Source organism: Malaclemys terrapin, chromosome 1 (genome assembly GCF_027887155.1).
Source record: "Malaclemys terrapin pileata isolate rMalTer1 chromosome 1, rMalTer1.hap1, whole genome shotgun sequence".
Taxonomy (NCBI): domain Eukaryota; kingdom Metazoa; phylum Chordata; order Testudines; family Emydidae; genus Malaclemys; species Malaclemys terrapin.
Genome location: NC_071505.1, coordinates 103,400,964 through 103,424,104, shown reverse-complemented (window position 1 = coordinate 103,424,104; position 23,141 = coordinate 103,400,964). Strand labels below are relative to the sequence as shown.

The window sequence follows — 23,141 nt, the reverse complement described above, 5'->3', positions numbered from 1 at the left end:
TATCTCCAGGTCGGTGGGCATGAAGTTACTGAGGGCTCAAAGGGGCCTAGAGAAATAGGCTGCCTTGGATTAGTTTTCGAGAAGTCGGTGGCATAGACTTTGTGGATAGGGCAGCATTGATGACCCTCAGTTGGGAAAAGAACGTTTTCCGTTTCCATCTGGCTAGCTGGAAATAAGTAGCTTTGGCGGACCAGCAGCTTGCTGCAGTGCCATGTCACTGACTCACGTTTGAGGCTACCCTTAGGCTTCCACAGGTTGATGCTGCTTTCAATATGCCGCACTTGCAATGTATAATGATGTTATCTAGGCATCCTCCACCCACAAGCGCGCGTGCACATTATCTTGCACACGTGCACTAGATGCTTGCTGCTGTCACACATCCAGGCTCCTCCTCATGAATAAAGGAGTATAGGTCAGAGGGCGTCCTTACATATTGCTCTGTTATCTGCTGGTGGATGTCCATGTCTCCCAAGCCAAGGCTGAGCTCCCCGCTGCCTGTAATCACTGCACAGTAGGTAGCTGTACTGTGCCCCGCAAGCTGAAGGACTCCTGCCATGTCCTAAAACAGGAGGAAGAGTCATAAATGGAGTAAATGTCCCTTCTCTGCCACACTCAGCTGACTTCAGGTTTCGCTTCCCCCAGCAGACAGCTTCGTGGCAGCCCACCTATCTGTTCTCGGTTCCACTTCCTCCCTATCTTGAGCTGAGCAACATCAGTGAGGAATCCCATAATACCAAACGTGGACAATACTGGTTGGTGATTTGTTTTTAATGGATGTAAGGCACCCAGGCTCCATGGAGATGGGTGCCTAATACATTATTTAGTAAACGGAAGTGACAGATCTCGCCAATAGAGTTTGGTAGAGCCCTGCTCCCACTTCTTTCTGATGCTCTGCCTGAGGAAGGAAGGGGGTCTCTGACTTCTGGTATTTATATGGATGATCAGCCAGACACATCCCACTGATGCACAATACAGTTAGTGAGTTGAAGAAAGCCAGCTAGTTCCCTCCCAGTCCTGGCAGTTTTGGTCCAATGTTCTAATGCAAGCACCATTGAGCTATTATCCCAGGTACAGGGCCGGCTCCAGGCAAAGGAAAGCAGGTGCTTGGGGCGGCATGTCCGGGTCTTCAGTGGCAATTCGGCGGCGGGTCCCTCACTCCCTCTTGGAGGGAAGGACCCGTTGCCGAATTGCCGCCAAAGAATGAAGTGGTGCAGTAGAGCTGCCGCCGAAGTGCCGCCGATCGCGGCTTTATTTATTTATATATATTTTTGGCTTCGCTGCTTGGAGTGGCAAAAAAGCTGGAGCTGGCCCTGCCCAAATAGATTTGTTCTGCCTGCATTCAGGAGAATGATGGCACAGGTTAGAGAGCTGTGTACATTTGGATGATGATAGGGGATTATACACATGCAACTCTGGGGTTTCTGTACACCAAAGAAGTTCAGTTATCATCTCTGTTCCTCTGGGGAACTGTCATTGCATGACCTACCATGTGGCGGCAGTAACGCAAGATGGACTCTGAATGTTCATCCTTCCCCAGAGCTGAGATAAAGAGAGGGGTCTTCCCAAGACGGCTTAAACAATCTAAAAACAAATGGCAAGGGAGCAAGATTATAATCCCAGCAGAGGACCGCGTGCTTGAGCACAAATTCCAACCTGTGAAGAGTGAAATCTTTGAACATTTGTAGGAAGGTCCTTCTTGGAAAAACTGGTGCCCTTCTCCCCAATCACCAGTCCCTTGCTAGTACGTCTTCAGCAGAACTGTCTATCAGGGCTCCCTGTGGCTGCCCATCAGTCTGTCTGGCATGGGAAAAAGACAAGTTGATATGCTGGTCTTCTGCCACAGAAACTACTGGCTGTGTGGCTAGTTTGAATTGGTAATGGGGGAAGTGGAGAGGTGGGCAAGGAAAAAACACCCCCAATCAACACCTTTCTTCCTTGGGATCCCACCTGCAGAAGTGCAACCCAGAGTCCCCCCCTATCATTTCTATGCATGGACTCTGAATACGTCTACACTGCATTTTGTCTACACTCCGAGCCTGGGTCAACAGACTCGGAATAGTGCTCTAAAAATGACTGTGTAGACAGCACTTTGAAGATGTGGCTTGGATTCTGAAGCCTATGGATGGGGATGGGCTTCAGAACCCAAGTTCCACCTGAGCTGCACCTTCAGAGCGCGGTCTACACAGCTATTTTTAGAGCACTAGTGCAAGCCCCGCTAACTTGAATCTATCAACTCAGTCTGGGAGACTCGCTCCAAAATGCTGTGTAGACATACCCTATCACCACTAGGCTTCCCACTCCACTGCTCCAGCTGTACCTTGGACTAGAACTGACTCCTAGTGGAGAATGAGTTTCCCAAACTATCACAAATATTTCACTGGCATGGAGGGTTTTTTTTTTTAAGCCCATCCGTTCCTTGCTCTGAAGTGATGGCAGATTCACATTAGCAAGATTTGGGGTCTGACCTCAAAGCTTAACTCCAGGGTTCACAGATTTCAAGACCAGAAGGAACCACTGTGATCATCTAGTCTGACCTCCAGTATAACACAGGCCAGAGAACTTCCCCAAAATAATTCCTAGAGCAGATCTTTTAGAAAAACATCCAATCTTGATTACAGTCTGTAAGTACCTATGTGGGGAACAAATATTTGGTAATGGGCTCTTCAATCTAGCAGAGAAAGGTCTAACAGGATCCAATGGTCGGAAGTTGAAGCTAGACAAATTCAGACTGGAAATAAGGCATAAATGCTTAGCAGTGAGGGTAATTAACAATTGGAACAACTTACCAAAGGTTATGGTGGATTCTCCACCAATGACAATTTTTAAATCAAGTCACCCCTTAACCTTCTCTAAGTTAAATAGATTGAGCTTGTTGAATCTATCACCAGGGCCGGCTCTAGGCACCAGCAAAACAAGCTGGTGCTTGGGGCGGCACATTTTTAGGGGCGGCATGGCCGGCGCCAGAATGCCGCTCCTAAAAATGTGCCCCGGCCGCCCTAGCTCACCTCTGCCGCTGCTGCCACGGCGCACGAAACCGCTGATTGGCGCGCCGCTGCTCCCCCTCCCTCCCAGGCTCTCAAGCCTGGGAGGGAGGGGGAGCAGCGGCGCGCCAATCAGTGGTTTTGCGCGCTGCGGGGGCTCAGGGTCTCCCCCTCCCTCCCAGGCTCTCAAACCTGGGAGGGAGGGGGAGATCCCGAGCGGCCGTTTCGCGCGCCGCTGCTCCCCCTCCCTCCCAGGCTTGGGAGCCACGGAGGGAGGGGGAGAAGCGGCGCCCACGCCGCGCCCACTCAGAGTCTCCCCCTCCCTCCCAGGCGCTCAAACCTGGGAGGCGTGGAGACTCCGAGTGGCCGCGGCGCGGGCGCCGCTTCTCCCCCTCCCTCCTAGGCTTGAGAGCCTGGGGGGAGGAGGCAGGGCTGGGGATTTGGGGAAGGGGCGGAGTTGAGGCGGGGCCGGGGGTGGGGTAATTAAAGAACGGCGGGGGGGGGGGGGGCGGCCAAAATTGTTTTTGCTTTGGGCGGCAAAAATCCTAGAGCCGACCCTGTCTATCACTGAGGCACATTTTCTAACCCTTTAATCATTCTCGTGGTTCTTCTCTGAACTGTCTCCAATTTATTGACATACTTCTTGATTGTGGCCACCAAAACTTTGGACATAGTATTCCAGCAGCAGTCGAACTAATGCCAAATACGGAGGTGAAATAACTTCTCTGCTCCTACATGAGATACGTTAGGGTTTTTTCTTTAAACCTTCTCTCCTTTCCCCAAATAAACAAAATATCAAGCTCTGCTCATTATGGCACCGGTAATTCAAATAGTCTAAACCTGAGCTATTGGAGTGGTGCCAATGACTTCACAGCACATATCTTATTATGTCCCCCCTAATGATCACAGCCTTGAAGGTCCCTTTGTCTGCGTCTCCCACAAATATTTCCATGCTTGCCCCTTATGCGTGGAACGTCCTCCCTGAGTTAATCTCTAAAGCTACTGTGGCTCCTGTAGGAAGTCAGCTAACTAATGCTGACTAGGTTTGCAGCAGTTATCAGGGAAGACTGATGTTTGTTGGTTTAATTCTGATTTGGAGCCATTGCACTGTGAAATAGTTACTGCATGTAATTGCAAGACCTTATTTTCATTTCCCTTGCCTGCCTTCCAGCCCTCCCCTTCTATTTCTTGTAATGTCCACTTGTTGCATCTGGTTTCCTAATAGATTGTAAGCTCTTCAGGGCAGGGACTGCATCCACTTGTGTGTTTGTACAGTGTCTAGCACAGTGGGGCTCTGATCCTGATTGGGGCTTAGTCACTCCTGCAATACAAACAATACACAATAAACCGTTACTTGCATGCCCCCACAAACAAAACCCACCACTAAGCACCTGCCAGGTTTCTCCCCACACCTCCAAAAGATTGGCTCACTTGCCCAGCGTTTGTCTGTCCGCCAGCCTGAAAGAGTAAATCGGAAGTTAGTAAAGTTGGGAAAGTTGAATAGAACAGAGAGAATTTCTCTGAATATATTTAAAGTGAATTGAATGATTCTGAAATGGTAGGCTTGACACAGCTGTGGAGACTGACATCCTCTAGCTTCAGAACAGAAAACTGTGCAAGCTTTCTTATCCTACCCACCTGCTTCAACTCTGAGCAGAAAGGACCACTTCTGGGGGTAGGTCAGAGGGCAGTTCATGCTCCTAGTTCATTGAATATATTGGCCTTATGTGCTGAGATTACTTACAAGGATGCCAACTGTAGTGTTTTACGTGATCTGAACAGTTCTGTACTAAGACAGTGACCAACTCAGACTGGACTTGAACCACTGGCCCTCGGGCAACAGACTCTGAATTCCATTACCAGCCTCCAACCCATTCATACCCTCATTTAAGCAGTTTAGGAATATCCTTCTTAAATCATTTAATAGATAGTGTCGGATTAAACCTCTGCTTTGCAATGTCTGCCTGTGCTGTGCATCCTTCTCTCTGTCCCCAGAAGTGTCTGCGTCACTATCTATATATCCTTTCCCCCTCCATTCTCTTCCTAAATGTCTCCGTCCTCATGAATGCCCTTCTGTTCCATCTGTCTGGCTGCTGCTTTCTCTCTCCTCCTGCCCATTCTTTCAACTTTCTCTTGCTTTCTTTAAAGTGCTCTGTTAGTCTGTCACACACATGGTCAGATTCTGGGCTGTGGAACAAACTCTGCTTTCCCCCACCAGTACATTACCTCACCTGGCTCCTGTTGAGATGCAGCAGCCCTAAATCCTCCAGCTAGAAACAGGACAGGCTGCTTGCCTCACCCCACCTGGCAGGTAAAAGATCTCTCTCAAGTCAGTTGGGGTGTCATCGCTTATTATCAACAAGTCCTAGAGCTCTTAGTGCAAGAACCAGAGAAACATGTGTCATAAATATACACAGGGCAGCTGTACTGAATTGCCTTACCTGTAAGGGGTTAATCAGTTCAATTAACCTAGTTGGCACCTGACCAGAAGGACCAATGGGGAAAGAAGATACTTTCAAATGGCGGGGGGAGGAAGCGGGGAAAGTTTTGCTTGTGCTTCCTTTGGTTGTTCCCTCTCTGGACGAAGAGAGGGTCCAGGCAGGAAAAACATCTCCTGGAAACATACCTGAAATTAGCATCTAAGATTACAAAAATTGTAAGTAAGGCAAGGAAATGCATTAGATTATCTTTTGTTTTAGTTTGTGAATTTTCCCTATGCTAAGAGGTAATTTCATTCCTGTTTTGTAACTGGAAAAAGCAGAGTCAGAGGGGAATCTTCTGTGTTTTAAATCTTTTTATTTACCCTGTAAAGTTACCTTCCATCCTGATTTTGCAGGTGTGATTCCTCTACTTTTTTTTTTTTTTTAATAAAATTCTTCTTTTAAAAACCTGATTGATTTTCAGTGTCCTAAAAACCAAGGGGTTTGGTTTGTGCTCACATTGTAACCAATTTGTTAGTATACTATTCTCAAGCCTCCCCCAGGAAAGGGGATGAATGGGCTTGGGGGAGTATTTTTGGGAAACAGGGCCACTTGGAGTCCCTGTTTCCCCATTTTCCTGAATTTGTGTCTAAATCACTTGGTGGTGGCAGCAATACCATCCAAGGATAAGGAAAGGATTTGTGCCTTGGGGAAGTTTTAACCTAAGCTAGTAGAAATAAGCTTAGGGGGTCTTTCATGCGGGTCCCCACATCTGTACCCTAAAGTTCAAAGTGATGAGGGAACCCTAACAACACGTTTTCCTGTTCTTTCAGGGGAGGTCATGAGGATTATCATTGCTCTGGAAATCCTAGAGATTTCAAGGAGGGGAGGAATATTTTCCAAGCATACGTTTAAACAGGGTGCTGAGTGCCTAAATGCATCCCCAGCCAGCCCCCTGTAGGCACCGGAGACGGGGGCAAAAGGGCCACTGCCCCCACCCCTTTTTAAAAACCTGAAATGCTCATAGGGCATGATTTAGGTGGAAGGGCAGTTGCCCACCGCCCAGTGATCCTGCATCCTGGGGAGCCCTGGCTGAGGTGCAGTGTAGCTTCCTTGGGTTGCAAATGAACTGCATCCCTTTCCCCCTGAGCTGGAAGGCCTGGCTACAGCTGGTGCGCTAAGCTGACCCTAGGGTTGCTCCAGAACCCTGCCCTCACCCGGAGAGCCATGACTGACCTCCCCACGCTGAACCCCAGGTGCCTGCAGCATCTGCAATCATTCGAATGTCTGACTTAACAGAACAAACTAGAAGGGTCATGCTTTCATAAATATTTCTACCAACTGTACTGTAGCTCTAAGTGAGGAAACATTGTCTGCAAAGGCTCAGACAAAGAGGATGAACTGAAGGACTAATAGCCAGACTTTATGCAGCCCACAATGATGCAGAGACGGGCAGTTTGCTGCATATAAAAGTAAAATGAGCAATCGAGTTCCAGAAGATACACAGTCATCTTCATACCACCGTGTCTTTGCCACCTTAGAGAGAATTCGGCTACATAGCTGTTATCACTAACAAAATGAACTCCTACAGCCTCCCAGTGGCTGCTGGAGATGCTTGCAGTCAGAGAAATTACTAGACACATTTTCCTGGCACTGCCATTGGAACCAAACTTTCTGATGTCACATAAATAGCCTGGAAAATACCTTTGTAACAATCCTCACATTGGATCATTCGCATGGACTGAATCTGTATCATCAGCACCAAAAGCCAGGCCCCTACCACATGAGCTAAACATGTAATGCCATTACTGGTATTACAAGTAGGCTTTTATCTTGTAAATGCCTATTACTGCTACCAACTACCATATTTACTCATTTAACTGGTAGAGGAACAGTAGACTCATCCTCTATGTGGAGCAGCCATTAGAGAGGGACACAACGTAGCCAGTGTGTTATACCTTTAGCATGTGGTTTAATACAAATCCAACTTACTGTATTCAGGGAAATATTTCCAAATACAAAATGTAATATTATGGAGTATTTCCCACTGCAGAATGCCCCCTATTCACAATAGCAATAGTAGTTGTTGACAAATGTATCGCTATATTATAGCTCACAAAAGAATCTTATGATTTAAGGTGAGACTAGACAACATACAAGGAAAAGTGGGCTTTAGAAAAATCATATAATTTCAAACTAAAATACGGACACAGAATAATTCCAGCCTTCCAGGGAAAATATCCCAACAGAAATCAAGGCCCCATTGTACTTCAAACTAGACAGGAGAAAAAGAAAGGCAGGAAGAAAGAATTACTATTATCCTCATTTTAGATACAGGGAAATAAGCACAGAGAAATTAAGGTTGTGTCAGACTCAAGGAATTAAACTCTTCTCTCCTGATTTCTAGGCCAATGGTGTAATCACAATGCTACCCTACCTTCCCAAGTTTTCAGTCACCTGCATTTCTGCCTGCTACTTGTTTACCAGTCCGTGCTCTATAGCACTATGCATACTGGAAGTTGGAAAAAAGCCAGTAACAATAAATTGTTAATACCCTGGGGTTACTACCTGTTCTCATCATTTAGTTGTGTAACTGTCTGTATAGTCTGTGAATCTAACAGCTTTCTCAGTTGTGTACAATCCTGTAATACACACACAAACAGTTATTTAAAAGGAAAGAAACTCTTGTCTTGTCCATAGCATATACCGAACAGCAAATGCTCATTTTGCCTAGCTGCAATGACCAACCCAGCAATGACCTAATACTTTGGCATCTATTACATTTTTGTATTTTTTTTATATTTTGACCCCATTTTAAATAAAACTGTTTTACAGTACTTTAAAAGAAAGTGCTGGCACTTCACTCCTGCAGGGAAATGGTGTCAGAATGCAGGGCCCATCAATGAGAGATTTACACTTTTTCAGTTGTTCTGCGCCTAGTCTAAAAGTATTGCTCCTTTCCTCTGCCCCTCTTTCCCCCCCCCCCCAACGTATAAGGCTGGGATGTAAAAGTATTGTCCCTGAGAGCACAGCATCGGATCTGGCAAACAGTCAAAACTTCACATATTCACAAGTATGTATTGAATGCTGTCCCAGAGATCAGAGAGCCTTATGTAAGGGGTCTCTTGGGGGGTGTTTTGGTTGGCTAGCTCCCAGTACCAAAAGAAAGGGGAAAGGTCGATGGGAAATCAGGTCTCCGAGACTGATAGTGCCCAGGAACAATGGGGAGAGACCAATGCTCCATGTCAGCCTGATTGACAGGGCGGGCAGGCTAATCAGGGGGGTGGGGGTGGGGGTCTGTCCTCCATGTGAACTGGAATTGCCTGGGTCAGACAGAGGGGGCCCAGCTAAGGAGAAAGCAGGGGCCCCAGCTGAGCGGGGGAGCAGAGCTGTGCCGGATCCAGGGGGCCCAGAAAAGCAGCCCAGGAAGCGGGTCAGTGCTGGGAGCAGAGTCACGGAAGCAGCCCACAGAGCAGACCTGTGCTGGGAGGGGAGCTGCAGCAACCAGAGCCAGAGGGGCCAGAGAAGCAGTCCAGGGAGCTGGAGGCAGAGAAGCAGCAGCAGCAGTGCTGAGGCAGAGAGCTGGAGCTGGAGCAGTCCAGAGCTGGGTGCGGTGAGCAGCTGGAGAGTGTGAGGGGGACCCTGGGCAGCGGGCCCAGCGCAGGGAGACGCCCCCAGCCAAGAGGCCTTGCAGGCCAGACTTGGAGGGGGATCGTAACCCCGACGGGGCAGGGGCGATGCTGGGGAGAAGGCTCCTGCCACCTAGAGCCTGAGAGCGTGTGGCCACCGCCAGAACAAGTGCCCAACTGCAACATCCCTGCAGCACAGCCCGGGCCTGGGCAGGAGGCCTGGGACTCACTAGAGAGGAACAGACTGAACTTCCCCTACATTCCAGAGACGCTGGTTGTTATGTCCCTGTGCCACAGAGTGGGGTGACGTGTTTTCCTTTAACCTTTTCCATTTTTTCCTTATTTTTTTTAATTGATTGTTTAATCAATTGTATTTGCTTTGAACTGTATGTAATGATCAGTGGGTCAGGGAAGCATCCAGTGTAGAGAGAGCATCCCGGAGTGGGGACACCCTAGTCCCTGCCCTAAGTGACCACAACAAGGTTGGGGGTCAAGCCCCCCAGAAATCCTGGGCCCAGCCTTGTTGGGGTTACGAGGACTCTGCCCCACAGGAGAGTGGAAGGGGAGCCCTTGAGGTCAGGCAGGCCTCTGGGTAAAGGAAGTGGGAGCGAGGACTCAGATCCTTTCATTAGCCCATTTCACTGGGGTAGTGTATAAGCCAGGAAAGTTCCCCACAATAGCGGGACCATTCCCCCGCTCACACTTAGCCGGTTAGTGTAGAGAGAAACACAACTGAGTCAAATAAAAATGGAAACACTTTATAATAAAGCACCTGGGTATCCCTTCAGTCTTTCTCCCCTCACCACTGACTGTTGTCCCTCATTTACTATTGCCTCTGGCCTTGACCCACCTGGCCCATAGGTTAAATTTGTCAATGGTACCTGTGAATTCCTGCTTGCTTTCAGCACTACCAGGAGTAAAGAATTTCCTCCTCTATTTTCCCTAAGCGCTTGCCTATATGAATGCTGCAAGGTTTACATAGCCCCGACTGACAGCAGCAGATTTTCTAAGCACCAAGCGTGGCTATTTTAACTCTGACACCCACTGTCAGCAATAGATGTAGCCTCAAAAAATCTCACCAAGGAGTTAAAAGCCAGGGTGCCGTGAGTCAAGGGCACTGCTTTGAAAACTCATCCCTATGTTAACGTTAAAGCAACCTGCTCGCAGTGTGAGTCCACTGAAAAGGAAATAATCCATTTTACAGCAATCCCAGTTACATAGATTTCAAAACTGGCTCCAGTAAGAATACTGAAAGGTGCTCACAGAACCTTCTCATCATTCTTCTCATCACAGCAAACCCTGCAAATTCCTGGTATTGTTCAGTCTCCTGAAACAGAGTGCGGCCACTACAATTCTTTTACCATCACTTTGTGCATAGATCAGAGCATGTGAAGCTTTGTCACCCCCCTAAGGTTGGTCAGGCATACAGCAACGGAAAGAAATTAAACAGAACATCTTTTGAAAGCAGCAGGTGATTACTGTTATGGAAAACTAGCAACCTGCTTTCACAGCAAAAACAGATGACTCCATGTGGAACAGGTTCTGGATCTCCTTGGATAATTATGGGGGTGATACTCAGCTCTCTCTCTCTCTCTTTTTTGCTGAGCCCTGACAGAGCCTGTTTCCTTTTGTTTTTCTAAGCTAGGAACTGGATAAAAACCTGCTCACTTGAGCTTATTCAAGACAAGACAGAGGTGATGCTTGCTGGCAGGAGAAAGCATTTTGGGGAACTAAATAAGGACTATGATTTCATTGTTATTGAGGGCCTTTATCCACCTCTTGTCAAGGTGATGTGCATTCTTGGGGGAAAGAATAGACTCTTCTCTACTTCTGGATTTCCACATACCATGGTAGCTGCATTGCCTCCCCCTGCATCTTTATCTGGCCAAAAAATTGTGGCCATTCTGCCGCAGGCTAGATTACTTTCCTTTTCAAGCACTCTATTTTGGGCTACCCTTGAGAGTCACTCAGAAGCTATAACCAGTACAGAATGCAGCTGTCTTCTTGTTAAAAGGGACAGCATGATGAGAGCGCATCACACCAGTGCTCTGATATGAATAGGCAATGCAGAACAATGAGAGCTCTTTTAAAAATCTGACCCTAAAAGCTTAAATAGACTAGGGATCTTGTATTTTACAGTTGGCTTCTTCCTCTGTGCCCTGTCACAGCTGCTGTCACTAAGGCTATTTCTGATGTCAGTTCCCAGATAAAACTCCTGGGGACCAGCAACAGGGTGTTCTCAGCTCTAGAATTCACTCTGAGTGATCTGGCATGGCCCACATCTTATTACTTTTGTGTGCAATATAACCTCTTCGTTCATGTTCCCTAGCTATGAATGCTGGATTCCTTCAGCAATTACTCCCCTGCACAGGTGCGGAGAGCAGGATACCATATTGGAGAGCAGGATTTTGCCCCAGTCCCTAATTCAGCAATCAGTGCATTGTAATTTAAGCCAGGCCAACCAGGAGTCCCACTCAACCTCACATAAATGCATAAAGCCATATTCAGCTGTACTGTACTACCTCCCATCAGAAAACAAAAAAATAAAAAGTACACATACATTTTAAAGGCAAGCAGACATGCTTTGAAATGGAGATGACACAATTCTGTTCCAGACAAAACTCTTGAGACACCAAATAGATTTTAAAAGATACTTCCTTAAAAAAAAAAAAAAAAAGTGAGAGAATGAGTTGCTGGTGACATTTACAACTTCATATTTTTTTTAAACTGAAAGTGATTTCCCATCCAAATCCAAGTTAGTTAAGCAGACTGGCTGTAACTGTAACACCACAGCTTTTGTGAAAGACTTCTTAAGATTTGTTTCTGCACAGATAGGAGTTCCCCCTATGTAAATGTTCTCTACTCATACACACAGGCTTCCTGTACGCACCCCCAGATCTGCATCATACACTTACTCGCCACGCTATAGTCTGTGCAATTGGACACACTGACATGCGCTATACACACAAATCAAAATAAACCTACCCTCACTACTCTACATACAGACATTGGACTAGACTTTGGCTCCTGCTCCCATTGGTTTGCATGGCTATGGTTTGGCAACAAAAAGGATAAAAAACTTCCTCCTGGGAAGTGCCAGTGTAAAAGGGTTATCCTAGGGTGCTGCAGAAGTAGCATAGCTGTTCCATCGGGGGAGGTCCCGGATGACTGGAAAAAGGCTAATGTAGTGCCCATCTTTAAAAAAGGGAAGGAGGAGGATCCGGGGAACTACAGGCCAGTCAGCCTCACCTCAGTCCCTGGAAAAATCATGGAGCAGGTCCTCAAGGAATTAATTCTGAAGCACTTAGAGGAGAGGAAAGTGATCAGGAACAGTCAGCATGGATTCACCAAGGGCAAGTCATGCCTGACTAACCTAATTGCCTTCTAGGAGGAGATAACTGGGTCTGTGGGTGAGGGGAAAGCAGTGGATGTGTTATTCCTTGACTTTAGCAAAGCTTTTGATACGGTCTCCCACAGTATTCTTGCCACCAAGTTAAAGAAGTATGGGATGGATGAATGGACTATAAGGTGGATAGAAAGCTGGCTAGATCGTCGGGCTCAACGGGTAGTGATCAACGGCTCCATGTCTAGCTGGCAGCTGGTTTCAAGTGGAGTGCCCCAGGGGTTGGTCCTGGGGCCGGTTTTGTTCAGTATCTTCATTAATGATCTGGAGGATGGCGTGGACTGCACTCTCAGCAAGTTTGCAGATGACAATAAAGTGGGAGGAGTGGTAGATACGCTGGAGGGTAGGGATAGGATACAGAGGGACCTAGACAAATTAGAGGATTGGGCCAAAAGAAACCTGATGAGGTTCAACAAGGACAAGTGCAGAGTCCTGCACTTAGGACGGAAGAATCCCATGCACTGTTACAGACTAGGGACCGAATGGCTAGGAAGCAGTTCTGCAGAAAAGGACCTAGGGATTACAGTGGATGAGAAGCTGGATATGAGTCAACAGTGTGCCCTTGTTGCCAAGAAGGCTAACGGCATTTTGGGCTGTATAAGTAGGGGCATTGCCAGCAGATCGAGGGACGTGATCATTCCCCTCTATTCGACATTGGTGAGGCCTCATCTGGAGTACTGTGTCCAGTTTTGGGCCCCACACTACAAGAAGGATGTGGAAAAATTGGAAAGAGTCCAGCGGAGGCCAACAAAAATGATTAGGGGGCTGGAGCACATGACTTATGAGCAGAGGCTGAGGGAACTGGGATTGTTTTGTCTGCAGAAAAGAAGAATGAGGGGGGATTTGATAGCTGCTTTCAACTACCTGAAAGGGGGTTCCAAAGAGGATGGATCTAGACTGTCCTCAGTGGTACCTCATGACAGAACAAGGAGTAATGGTCTCAAGTTGCAGTTGGGAAGGTTTAGGTTGGATATTAGGAAAAACTTTTTCACTAGGAGGGTGGTGAAGCACTGGAATGGGTTACCTAGGGAGGTGGTGGAATCTCCTTCCTTAGAGGTTTTTAAGGTCAGGCTTGACAAAGCCCTGGCTGGGATGATTTAGTTGGGAATTGGTCCTGCTTTGAGCAGGGAGTTGGACTAGATGACCTCCCGAGGTCCCTTCCAACCCTGATATTCTATGGTTCTATGGTTCTGTGGTTCCATAACCTTCCTTCCAGCATCTGGTACCAGGGATGTGACTGGAGAAAATGGGAGCCTGGCAGGGCAACTCTGTGCACCAGCTGTTCTGCTAGAACAGCCCCTTGGGATTGGGAGCAGCTGGATTGTAAATTTGAGCTGCCTTAACTTACACACCTGGGTCAGAGCAGCCTCCAGAGACAGCCTCTGAACATGAGGGCCACAAAGGAGGTATATTGCCACTTTTGTGCCTCCTCTTCTGCCATGAAATACACTGAGATCAGCTTGGATGCAGGTCAGATTAGGCTATGACATGTGCCCACATATACATATTACACCAGAGGTAGTCAATTATCTTTTGTCACGGCCCTAATGTCTTGGTCAAGGTATAGTCAATGTCTAGACTTGAGAAAATAATTAAAAGAAAGAAAACGATGATGATGATAAGTTAATAAAAATATTCCAGGGTCCATTCAAAAGCATCTGGTGGTCTGTATTTGACCCACAGTCCACCTATTGACTACCCCTGTATTACACACCAATACATGACACTATACCCTCCCCATATATAAAGGCACATTAGGCACCCACTCTGCACTTCCATATTCAGATACGCTACACATGCTTGGAACTCGCATGAAAGTAGTTGAGAATGGTCGTGTCTACGCGTGCTTTAGATACAGTACCTGTATGGTGGTATTTCTCGCCTTGGCTATGAAGTCCACATTGATGCCTCCAATCACCACCTTAATGAGAGGGGCGGGGGAGAGTGGAGGAAAAAATTGGCCAGAAGAAGTGCTGAGTTTTGTTTGCTTTTCTCAAGCTCGCTCTCCCACCAACCTCTCAAAGTAGATGAAAATCATACTGTGAAGGCCTGATTTTATCTGGCTAGGCCAGACCAGACAGTCCTTCCACAGAGCACCTTTGGAAAGAAAGGAAAATCTATTCTGAATTCTACCCTCTGAACTACTCCTTCTTACAGCCAGCCGCAGAAGAATAAATTGCTTGGGGCATGCAGGGTATTAGACGCACACCCAACACCAAAAATACAAAGTTTTGTCGGCACACCTATGTTGGTTATGAGTGTGGAAAAAATAATTAAAACCCCCCAAACAAATAGTGTAAAAGCACTCAGAAGAGTGCTTCTGTCAGCCTAGCTAATGTTGTTTGGGGAAGGGGTGTAGCTATGCCAGCAGAATAACTCTTTCTGCAAGTTTACACTGTGCCTACGCTAGGGGGCTCTGCCAGTATAGCTATATTGGCCAAGGCTCTATATCTGGGGTCTCAAACATGCGACCCGCGGACTTATTTCCTATGGCCCACCACCGGCAGCCAACCTCCCCTCACCCCCCCGTCCGAGTGCGCTGCATCCCTGCTCCTCCGCCTACCTCCCAGTGCCTCCCACCGCCAAACAGCTGTTTGAGGGGGGAGGAGCGGGGACATGGCATGCTCAGGGGAGGAGGCGGAGAAGAGGTGGGGCCAGGGCGGGGATTTGGGGAAGGGGTTGGAATAGGGGCAGAGAGGGGACAGAGTTGGGGCAGGGACTTTGGGGAAGGGTTTGGAATGGGGGCGTGGAAGGGGTAGGAAGAGGTGGGGCAGAGGCAGGGCCTCATGGAAGGGGTGGAGTGGGGGCGGGGCTGGGGGCAGAGGCGGGGGCTTTAACCGAAGTAATTCTAAAAGTAAATGCATGTTTTGTCGTTTGAGCGAGGTGCATTACGGAGTGTTTATATTTTATTAAAACGCCTCTTTGCATTAGTTTTTAAAAAGTTAATACATTGACTTTTAATAGCATACTATATTACTCTTCATTTTTTCCATTTTTGACTATACTTTTGTATCATTGTATGAAAAGGTTTCAGTGATGCACCCCTCGGACCAATGTACAAGTCCTCATGTGGCCCTCGTGGTGATTTGAGTTTGAGATCCCTGCTCTATAGTGCAGACATGACCGTACTTTGCATTGACGTCAATTAAGTTGATGTGTGTGTTGGGAAAGGTATCTATGTGGGGGGGAAGGGGGGAAATGTGAAAACAAGATAGGACCTTAAAGGCATTTGTAGGAAACCCAAGCTGAATGTGCAGGGGTCCTCTTTGATGACTAAGGCCAATGCCAGTGCTAATTACTGAGGACTCTGGCTCAGAGAAGCTTTTAGAAAGGGGAATGAAAATAAAGAATGAAGAGGATTTAAAAAGCACCTGAGGGAAATGAGAGCGAAGAGAGACTCTCCAACTGTTTACAGCAGAATGGATGGTCCTTGTCCCTCGGTGAAGAGTTATCATGTTTCGGATACTGGCTGTGAACTTATCTATAATGCTATTTGTAGATAGGCATTACACACAGAAGAGCAGAGGACTCACAGGTCTAAGTGCAGTTACTTTCTCACGCCGAGGCAGGTTGCCCTTCCCTGTGGAAGTTTGGATCTTGCTCAGGGCCACAGCTATGCGGCTGCCCACTCTGGCATTGTTCTGGATCAGAGCAATATCTGAATGGAAATTCTTTTTTAAAGAAATAAACGGCAAGAACCTGGTCTGGGAGAAGCCTGTGTAGGAACTTCCCTTCCCTAAGGGGAAGAGAACAGGAAGTGGAGGCTGGGACATCGACACAGGGGGACCTCTTGGTCCTGATTCACCCCACTCTAGTTATTGTACATATGCCAGATTCCCCTAGTGCGTGGACACCTCACAATCTTTAAAGGCATTTATCTTTACCACATACCTCGGACGCAGGGAAACGCTATCAGATGGGGAGCCTAACAGTTAGGTGCCTAAATACCTTTGAGGATCTGGTCCTACCTGACTTGCCTAAGATCACACAGGAAGTCTGTAGCGTACTAGGGAGTTGAATCCATGTCTCCCAAGTGCACTCCCTAACTGCTGGGCCATCCTTTTTCTCCCCATATGCAGGGTGGTTGACCATACTCCAGTACGCTCAAGCACAAATGCTACTCAAGTGGCATATAATAATGATGCCCAGAGTCTTCTCTCTAAGACAGAGGGAGCCTGGCAGCTTGGGTGTTTGGTGTACTGCCTGTCCTGAAAATTGCAGGAGAGCCTTGGCTTTAGAACACCTCCTCTCTTTGCCAGTCACCAGTTTTTACAGTAGAAATTGAGGGAGACAGAGTGTTAACAAGTTTAACAACTGTTTTTGTGCATTCAGCTGTTTTGAAATGCTAAAGTATTTGCCCTTTCAAGTTTCCAGATTAACAACAGTGACGGTATTCTGTGGTCAACCTGTCCAATTAAATTTTTTTTGGGGGGGTGGGGGGATTGTGGAATATTTTTTTGCTTTAGTAAAAGGATACTGGAGTCCAACGATTTTCCACTAGTCAGTTCATTCACCTTCTGTAGCATAAAGGGAGTCAGCTCTTTCCCTGTGATCCCTTTCGACCTGCAAACAAAAAGAAAATACCTTTTGATAAGAAGTGAGCTAGCAGGGCATCAGAGTGGACGCACTGATTACTAACAGATAATCTAGCTATATAACTGCATGCCATCTAAGGCCCAGTAAACAAGCCTCAGTACAGAGAACTATAGTGAAAATCATATCAGGGAGTCACCCAGACCTGAGATTAAGGACATAGTCTGCACTATATCCTTGTTGCAGTGTAGTCTAGAGAAATGATCACAGCAAGAGTAGTCTGGGGCCCCTGAGATCTGCAACATAATCTAAGTATAGATTTTAAATTACTACTCATTTTCAAAGCAAAGTAGTTAGAAAAACATTTTCTCCTTTTACTTAGCTGTTAAAAATTGTGTTCTGGGTTTCCCTCACCTCCAAAGAACAGTATTTTTCTGCACTTCCTTAGCTTGCCTTAGGAGTTATTACTGATGTGGAGTGAAATTCATCTCTCTGCAGAAGAGGGTTCAAGTAATACATAGATTTTGTTTTGGCAATCTGCACAAGGGTGAATTTCACACATAATGAATAGTTGCAGGGGAAAGTGAAAGGGGGAGCTAATTTTCAAATCATTTTTGTTTTGAAATATAAATGTATTTAAAGTTTCTGTGTCTGCCCATAAATTCTGATTTAGGAGAGGAGATGGGAATATTTAATTTTTTTTAAGACAATGCTGTTCTCTTTTAAAATGCCCATCCCTGGTCTGTGCCAAGGAGTTGAGTACTTATGATAAGCACTGGAGCCCCTTAGGTGGTCTCAACCACAAAGTAAATTAAGGACAAAGTTTGGAGTGTTTCTCACCGGGCGTTGCTCAGAGCTTCTTGGATGGCAGCTTCAATGACCTGTCCTGAAGCAGCTTCCTCCTTAGGGCAGGGCACTGCAATCAGCACTCCACTGCCCAGGCCCAGTGCCAAGGTGCTGGCTGAGAGAGGAGAGACAGCTGTTAGTTGTGTCTGTGTGAGCTGAATAATCCAATCAAACTGTGAAACACCAAGGCATAGGAGAGAGAGAGTGAAAGCGCGTGCATAAGTATGATGGAATGTTCCCTGGCATCAAGGAATGAACCAGTGATCTCCAGAGCTGAAAGCACAAGTCTCTGCAGACTGAGCTAAGAAGAATCAGGCCTCATAGCAGGGGGCTATAACACACACATCCTTTGTGGGTTAGGCACAGCTGGGAACACATAAGTTACACGAGCCTGTAGGTTGTCTGTGTAAACTCTGATGCGGGGAGGGGAGGTCTGTGTATATGTCAGGTATATGTGTGAGGAAAGCAGAGACGTGAAGACAACATTTTAAAAAGGGGCTCCCTTGTTGTCTAGACCTGCTTTGAGCAGGGTTAGATGAGTAGGTGGTGGTAACACCTGTGAGTCTGTGCTCTGACTACTGTAGTGCTCCCACTGTTGCCGCCAATGGTGGTGCTGCAGCAGTGGGAGATTTCCTGAAAATGGCTAGTGTAGACATATTGCCTAAGCAGTTCCCTTGCCTGGCAGCTGGTCCTAACAGTGGCAATGCTGGCAGACAAGATTTCCTGGGGCCTTGATTGTGGGATGGTTGAGTGGGCGGATAGCAGTTCTCTGCTGGCGGTGGGCTGGGTAGTCAGTTGGGGAATAAGTTTCTTTTGGTTCTTAAGGTGGGCAAGTCTCCCCTGGCCACTGGAGGTCCCTCCTAGCTGGTTTGTATGTAAGCAAGACGGTCTCCCCAATATGGTGAAGTATGAGGATGGGTGGGAGAGTGAGTGGGAGAACATGGCTCCACACTCCCTCCTAATACCAGTTCTTCTGATTTCAGGCTGGGGCTGGGCAGACACACAATCTCTGGCCAAAAGAGTAGCTTGCTGTGGCCACAAGACTCCCACACAGTGCTGTAGCAGCTTGGCCCTGTCTCCTCATCCACTGTCAGGGATGGTCTAGATAATGCTTGGTCCTGCCTTGAGTGCAGGGACTAGATGACCTCTTGAGATCTCTTCCAATCCTACAATCCTATGATTCTATGATTGCTGGTGGAAGTTTGGAGGGGCTGCAGGGACCATGTGGGTTCTCCCTCATGACAGGGGACATAAGGAGAGAATTCCCTTTGCAGTAGCAATAGTGGCTGAATTCAGAGAGGGCTGAAGAGTTTAACGAGCAGAGCCAGCTTCATGTTCCTGGGCAGATTGCAAAACAATTTATTGTCCCCCAATATGTAACCAGTTTCTTTCACAATTATACCATGCACGGGGCTGCACTGAGGATTTTGGGGGAAGAGTTCGAGAGATGATTCTTCAGGATATACCCAAACTAAACTCCAGAGCTGTGCTGGACCCAGATTTTTCATTCCAGGGGGAGTTTCACAATTTCAAAATCGTTTCTTTCCAGAAGGGATTGAAAACACAAAACACTCCCTACAAACAAATATTCCAAAAAAGAAAAAAAGTGTTTAGAGTCAATTGAACTGTTTTGTTTTGACAAAGTAAAATAGTTTGGTTCTGATTTTGACTTTTTTATGACTTTTTGTTTCAATTTTTTTATTTTCTATTAGACTTCATAAGATAAAATGAAAAAAATTGAAACAAAAAGTCATGTTGAAACAGAAGATCAAAACATTCTGTTCTGAAAAAATCGAAATGGCATGTTTCAACCTTATTGAAATGCTTTTTTTCTATTTTTGTCTCAAAACTAATTTTCATCAAAGGTGACATGATGCATTTCTGCAAAACGTTTTGCTTTTGAAAACATTCCATCGGAAAATTTCCAAAGCCTGCTCCAGAAGTGGAGAGCAGGTGTGTGTGTGTGTGTGTGTGCGCGCGCGCGCAGGGAAAGGGAAGGGAGGAGGTAGAGGGAAATCTGTTTGTATTCCCAGCCTGCTCCAGAAGTGGAGACCAGCTGCATAGTCCCTTCAGCCGTAGCAATCCGTTTGCATCAGCTTATATTTTCAAGTCCATCTTTACAATGAAAAGGGATTTAGACTTTTTTTTTTTTTTTTTTTTTAAAGATAGCTGTGATTCTCCTTCCTGAGGTCCGGAGGCCAGCTTTGTTAACAAGGGGCTCACCTGAAACCCCTCCAGATCCTCAGAGCAGGCAAACTGCATGTATGTGAGAGTGCCAGGGTGTGTACGAATAACTCTGTGCAACTCAGAGCACAGATGCTGGAACTGGGGCTGCTGGGGGTGCTGCCACACCCCCTGGCTTGAAGTGGTTTCCATCGTACACAGGGTTTACAGTTTGGTTCAATGGGTCTCAGCACCCCCACTATACAAATAGTTTCAGCATCCTTGACTCAAGGCATATGTAACTTCTGCTTAGTTGGTTCCATCTAAAGGCTGACCCTTTTCTCTTTCTCTGCTTCCAAAGCAAGGGGACAGAAAAGGTGTTCTTCTGGACAGCCACCCTCTAGGTGAAATTAACACAGAAAGTACATCATTAAAACACAGCAATCTGTGTGAACCCCTGCCACCTGATCCAAATCTGAACTTCACAGCTTGGGCCTTTCTCCACCGCAAACTCACCAATAAGTTTGGCAGCCTCCTCCTCATTTTGCACCTGACACGGTGCTTGGAAGCCACTGTGGCGGGAGAAGAAGGCAGGGAATTCCCTTGAGTCTCCAAAGGCAGCCACGCAGACACCCTGAGTCTCCTACAACAGTGAAGATGAGATGAACAAATTATCAGCAGATGGAATGAAGAGCCATCAACAGTGGCTACTTTCCCACCTACCCAGCCAAGAGTTGCCACATTGTAGAATAGAAGTTGGTTAGTTTTACACATCCTCTTTTCTACTCTAGATATTGCACAGTAATTTTCAAAGCAAGGAGTCAGATACGTAACTGTGATGGCAAATGTGATGGCCTTAGAATCTGGCTTAGTGAGACAATGTTGGCAAGAACAATGGGATCATAGGGGGTTGACTGGTTCTCTGCCCTCATTTTCAGCAGCCCACACAGCAACTTGTGCTACCTACCAGATATTCCAGCGTCCTACCAATGTCCAGAATAGACTTAACGCCTGCGGAAACCACAGCAACTGCAGTGCGTCCTAGCTCAGTCAGGTCAGCACTCACATCCATAGCTGTTAAGGGACAAGTGGCCTTTGTGTTAGTGACAGAGTTGCATTCCTAATTGTCATGCTCTCCTCACTTGCTGGGGAGATGGAAGTGAAGAAGAATGTTGCGTCCAATTAAAATTGCAGTGCAAATTTTACATAAGAGGAATATAATTCTCTACATTTGGGCATTGGCCAGAACACGATGAGTCATACCCCCTCACTTGCAAAATGTGCTGTGGGATCTTTCTTGACCGCAAGGGATCATGGTCTTGGTTTTACATCTCATCCGAAAGGCAGCCCTTTCAGCAGCACAGTGCCTCCAACACTATGCTGGAGCATTTGGTTCAGTACTGATTCAAAAGGGAGAATGCCACTAAAAAGTCATGTTCCTACAGCATCCTAGGTTGTCCTTTATGGGTCACCCATCCTAAGCACTGACCAGGCCCCAATTCTGCTCGCTTGTAAAAGCGTCTCACCTGAGTACAGAGTGCTAAGCATATTTATCAGTATCCCCAATAACTTCAGCTTCCCTGATAGTCTGTATCAGCATAGCTTGCTACTACAAAGGGTGCAGCCAGCTCCCATTGGACTGAATTACTGGCTAGCAAGCACCATCAAATGGTATACACACTGTTCTGTGGATGGGAGAAAGGTCAAGAGAAGCTCCCACCTCCCTTGGGAAATATAGGTGTTCCAGAGAAAGAAGTTGAGCCTTGTGGAGAGAAAGAATTGGAAAGAAAGGCAGGTGAAATATCAGAGGTCCTGACGACACTCATGCTGAAACCATTGCTAGCATCAACTATGTGTCTACAGGCCTGTTCCTGGTACGGTTCTTGTATGATTTCCCTGGCCAGTGTAGTCAGGGATATTTTTCTGAGAAGTGGGTTAATTAAACTTTGTGCTATAGATACGCAGCATAGTGGGGTCAGAACCTTAGTGTAGATTTATCCCCATCTTTGGAATGAGGCAGGGGATGATTGTTTTACTCTTCCCAGCAGGAGAATACTGTGGGCCTATACAGACTAATCAAGGGAAAAGGTGGACATAAACAAATAAAACTTTAACATTAATTCAACAACAAAGAGACAATATGAAGTGCAATGCTCCTCTTACTCTTCTCTCCTTCACGATGGACCCCTCCGATCCCTCCTGTCACAAACACGGGAATTCCTGCTTTGTGTGCCACAATCATCGTCCCTGACACAGTGGTACCGCCAGACAAACCCTGTCATGGAACAGCCAGTCATAATCCACACACTATGTGACATGGGGAACTGTATGTTCATGGCCAAACTACCAGCAGTTGCAAAACATTCTGCTGTGCGGAGTTTGCAGGTAACAGAGTACTGCTACAGTATTCTTTTTAACAAATCCTCAGGGAAAACCAAAAACATTCCTTTGCAATAATAAACAATAGGGCCATACTCAGAGATGTTGAGTAAGGTGGCATACCTTAAATTTCCTTACACAGCCTGACTCCGAAGGGCACTCAAATAATGCAGGGTGTGTGTGTGTGTACGTGCAGTGTAAGAACTGGGATGGAAAAGTAAGTGCTGAGGAAACTTATTTTGATATAACTGATACACTGCAGAGTGTCTTTAACTTCCACAGTCTTGCACCTTGATGGATGTTGCTTTTCTTGCTCTAGCCCTCTCTTTGCATAGCCAGTTATACTATTGTATCTACTGGCCTCTCAGTATGTGAATTACACTAACTTGGGCTCCTTAACATATCAGTAAGTGGGTGTAAGTAGGTCTGGGGAAGTCTAACTGAGTGTAAGAGATATGCATCCGAAGAAGTGAGGTTTTTACCCACAAAAGCTTATACCCAAATAAATCTGTTAGTCTTTAAGGTGCCACCAGACTCCTCGTTGTTTTTGCGTGTAAGAGAGTCTGTCTTACGCCATCTTACATTTGGCACACAGTACAAAACACAAGCTGCTGAGCTGCAAAGATAGGGTAATTAATGCAGCCTAGCTCTTACCATTTTTCAGCGGAGTAGGGCATTTTATGGAGGGGGTGGTCTAATAGGACTTTTCCATGTCTAACTTCTGTGAGGGATGTTATCTGCTGCCATGTTCATGACGTATTCACTATTATTATAAGGTAAGCTTGTG

General features: G+C 46.5%; 1 protein-coding gene across 7 annotated transcripts in view; it reads right to left on the bottom strand.

Annotated features, from left to right (window-relative positions):
- LOC128840168 (uncharacterized) overlaps nt 1–23,141 on the bottom strand; it is a 52,352-nt gene that overhangs the window by 22,105 nt on the left and 7,106 nt on the right. For 6 of the 7 annotated variants that reach the window (XR_008445610.1, XM_054033818.1, XM_054033826.1 and 3 more), the window contains exons 5-14: nt 22,139–22,250; nt 20,943–21,049; nt 20,492–20,618; nt 17,807–17,927; nt 16,911–16,996; nt 15,967–16,091; nt 14,295–14,354; nt 4,373–4,439; nt 1,487–1,581; nt 431–559 (exon numbers count right to left, since the gene is read on the bottom strand). Coding sequence is in view for 6 of the 7 variants with exons in the window: in XM_054033818.1 (XP_053889793.1) it covers nt 431–559; nt 1,487–1,581; nt 4,373–4,439; nt 14,295–14,354; nt 15,967–16,091; nt 16,911–16,996; nt 17,807–17,927; nt 20,492–20,618; nt 20,943–21,049; nt 22,139–22,250 (1,029 nt within the window). In the remaining variant the exon portion in view is untranslated. The remainder of the gene's footprint in view (nt 1–430; nt 560–1,486; nt 1,582–4,372; nt 4,440–14,294; nt 14,355–15,966; nt 16,092–16,910; nt 16,997–17,806; nt 17,928–20,491; nt 20,619–20,942; nt 21,050–22,138; nt 22,251–23,141) is intronic. The other variant, XM_054033834.1, reaches the window with a different exon arrangement.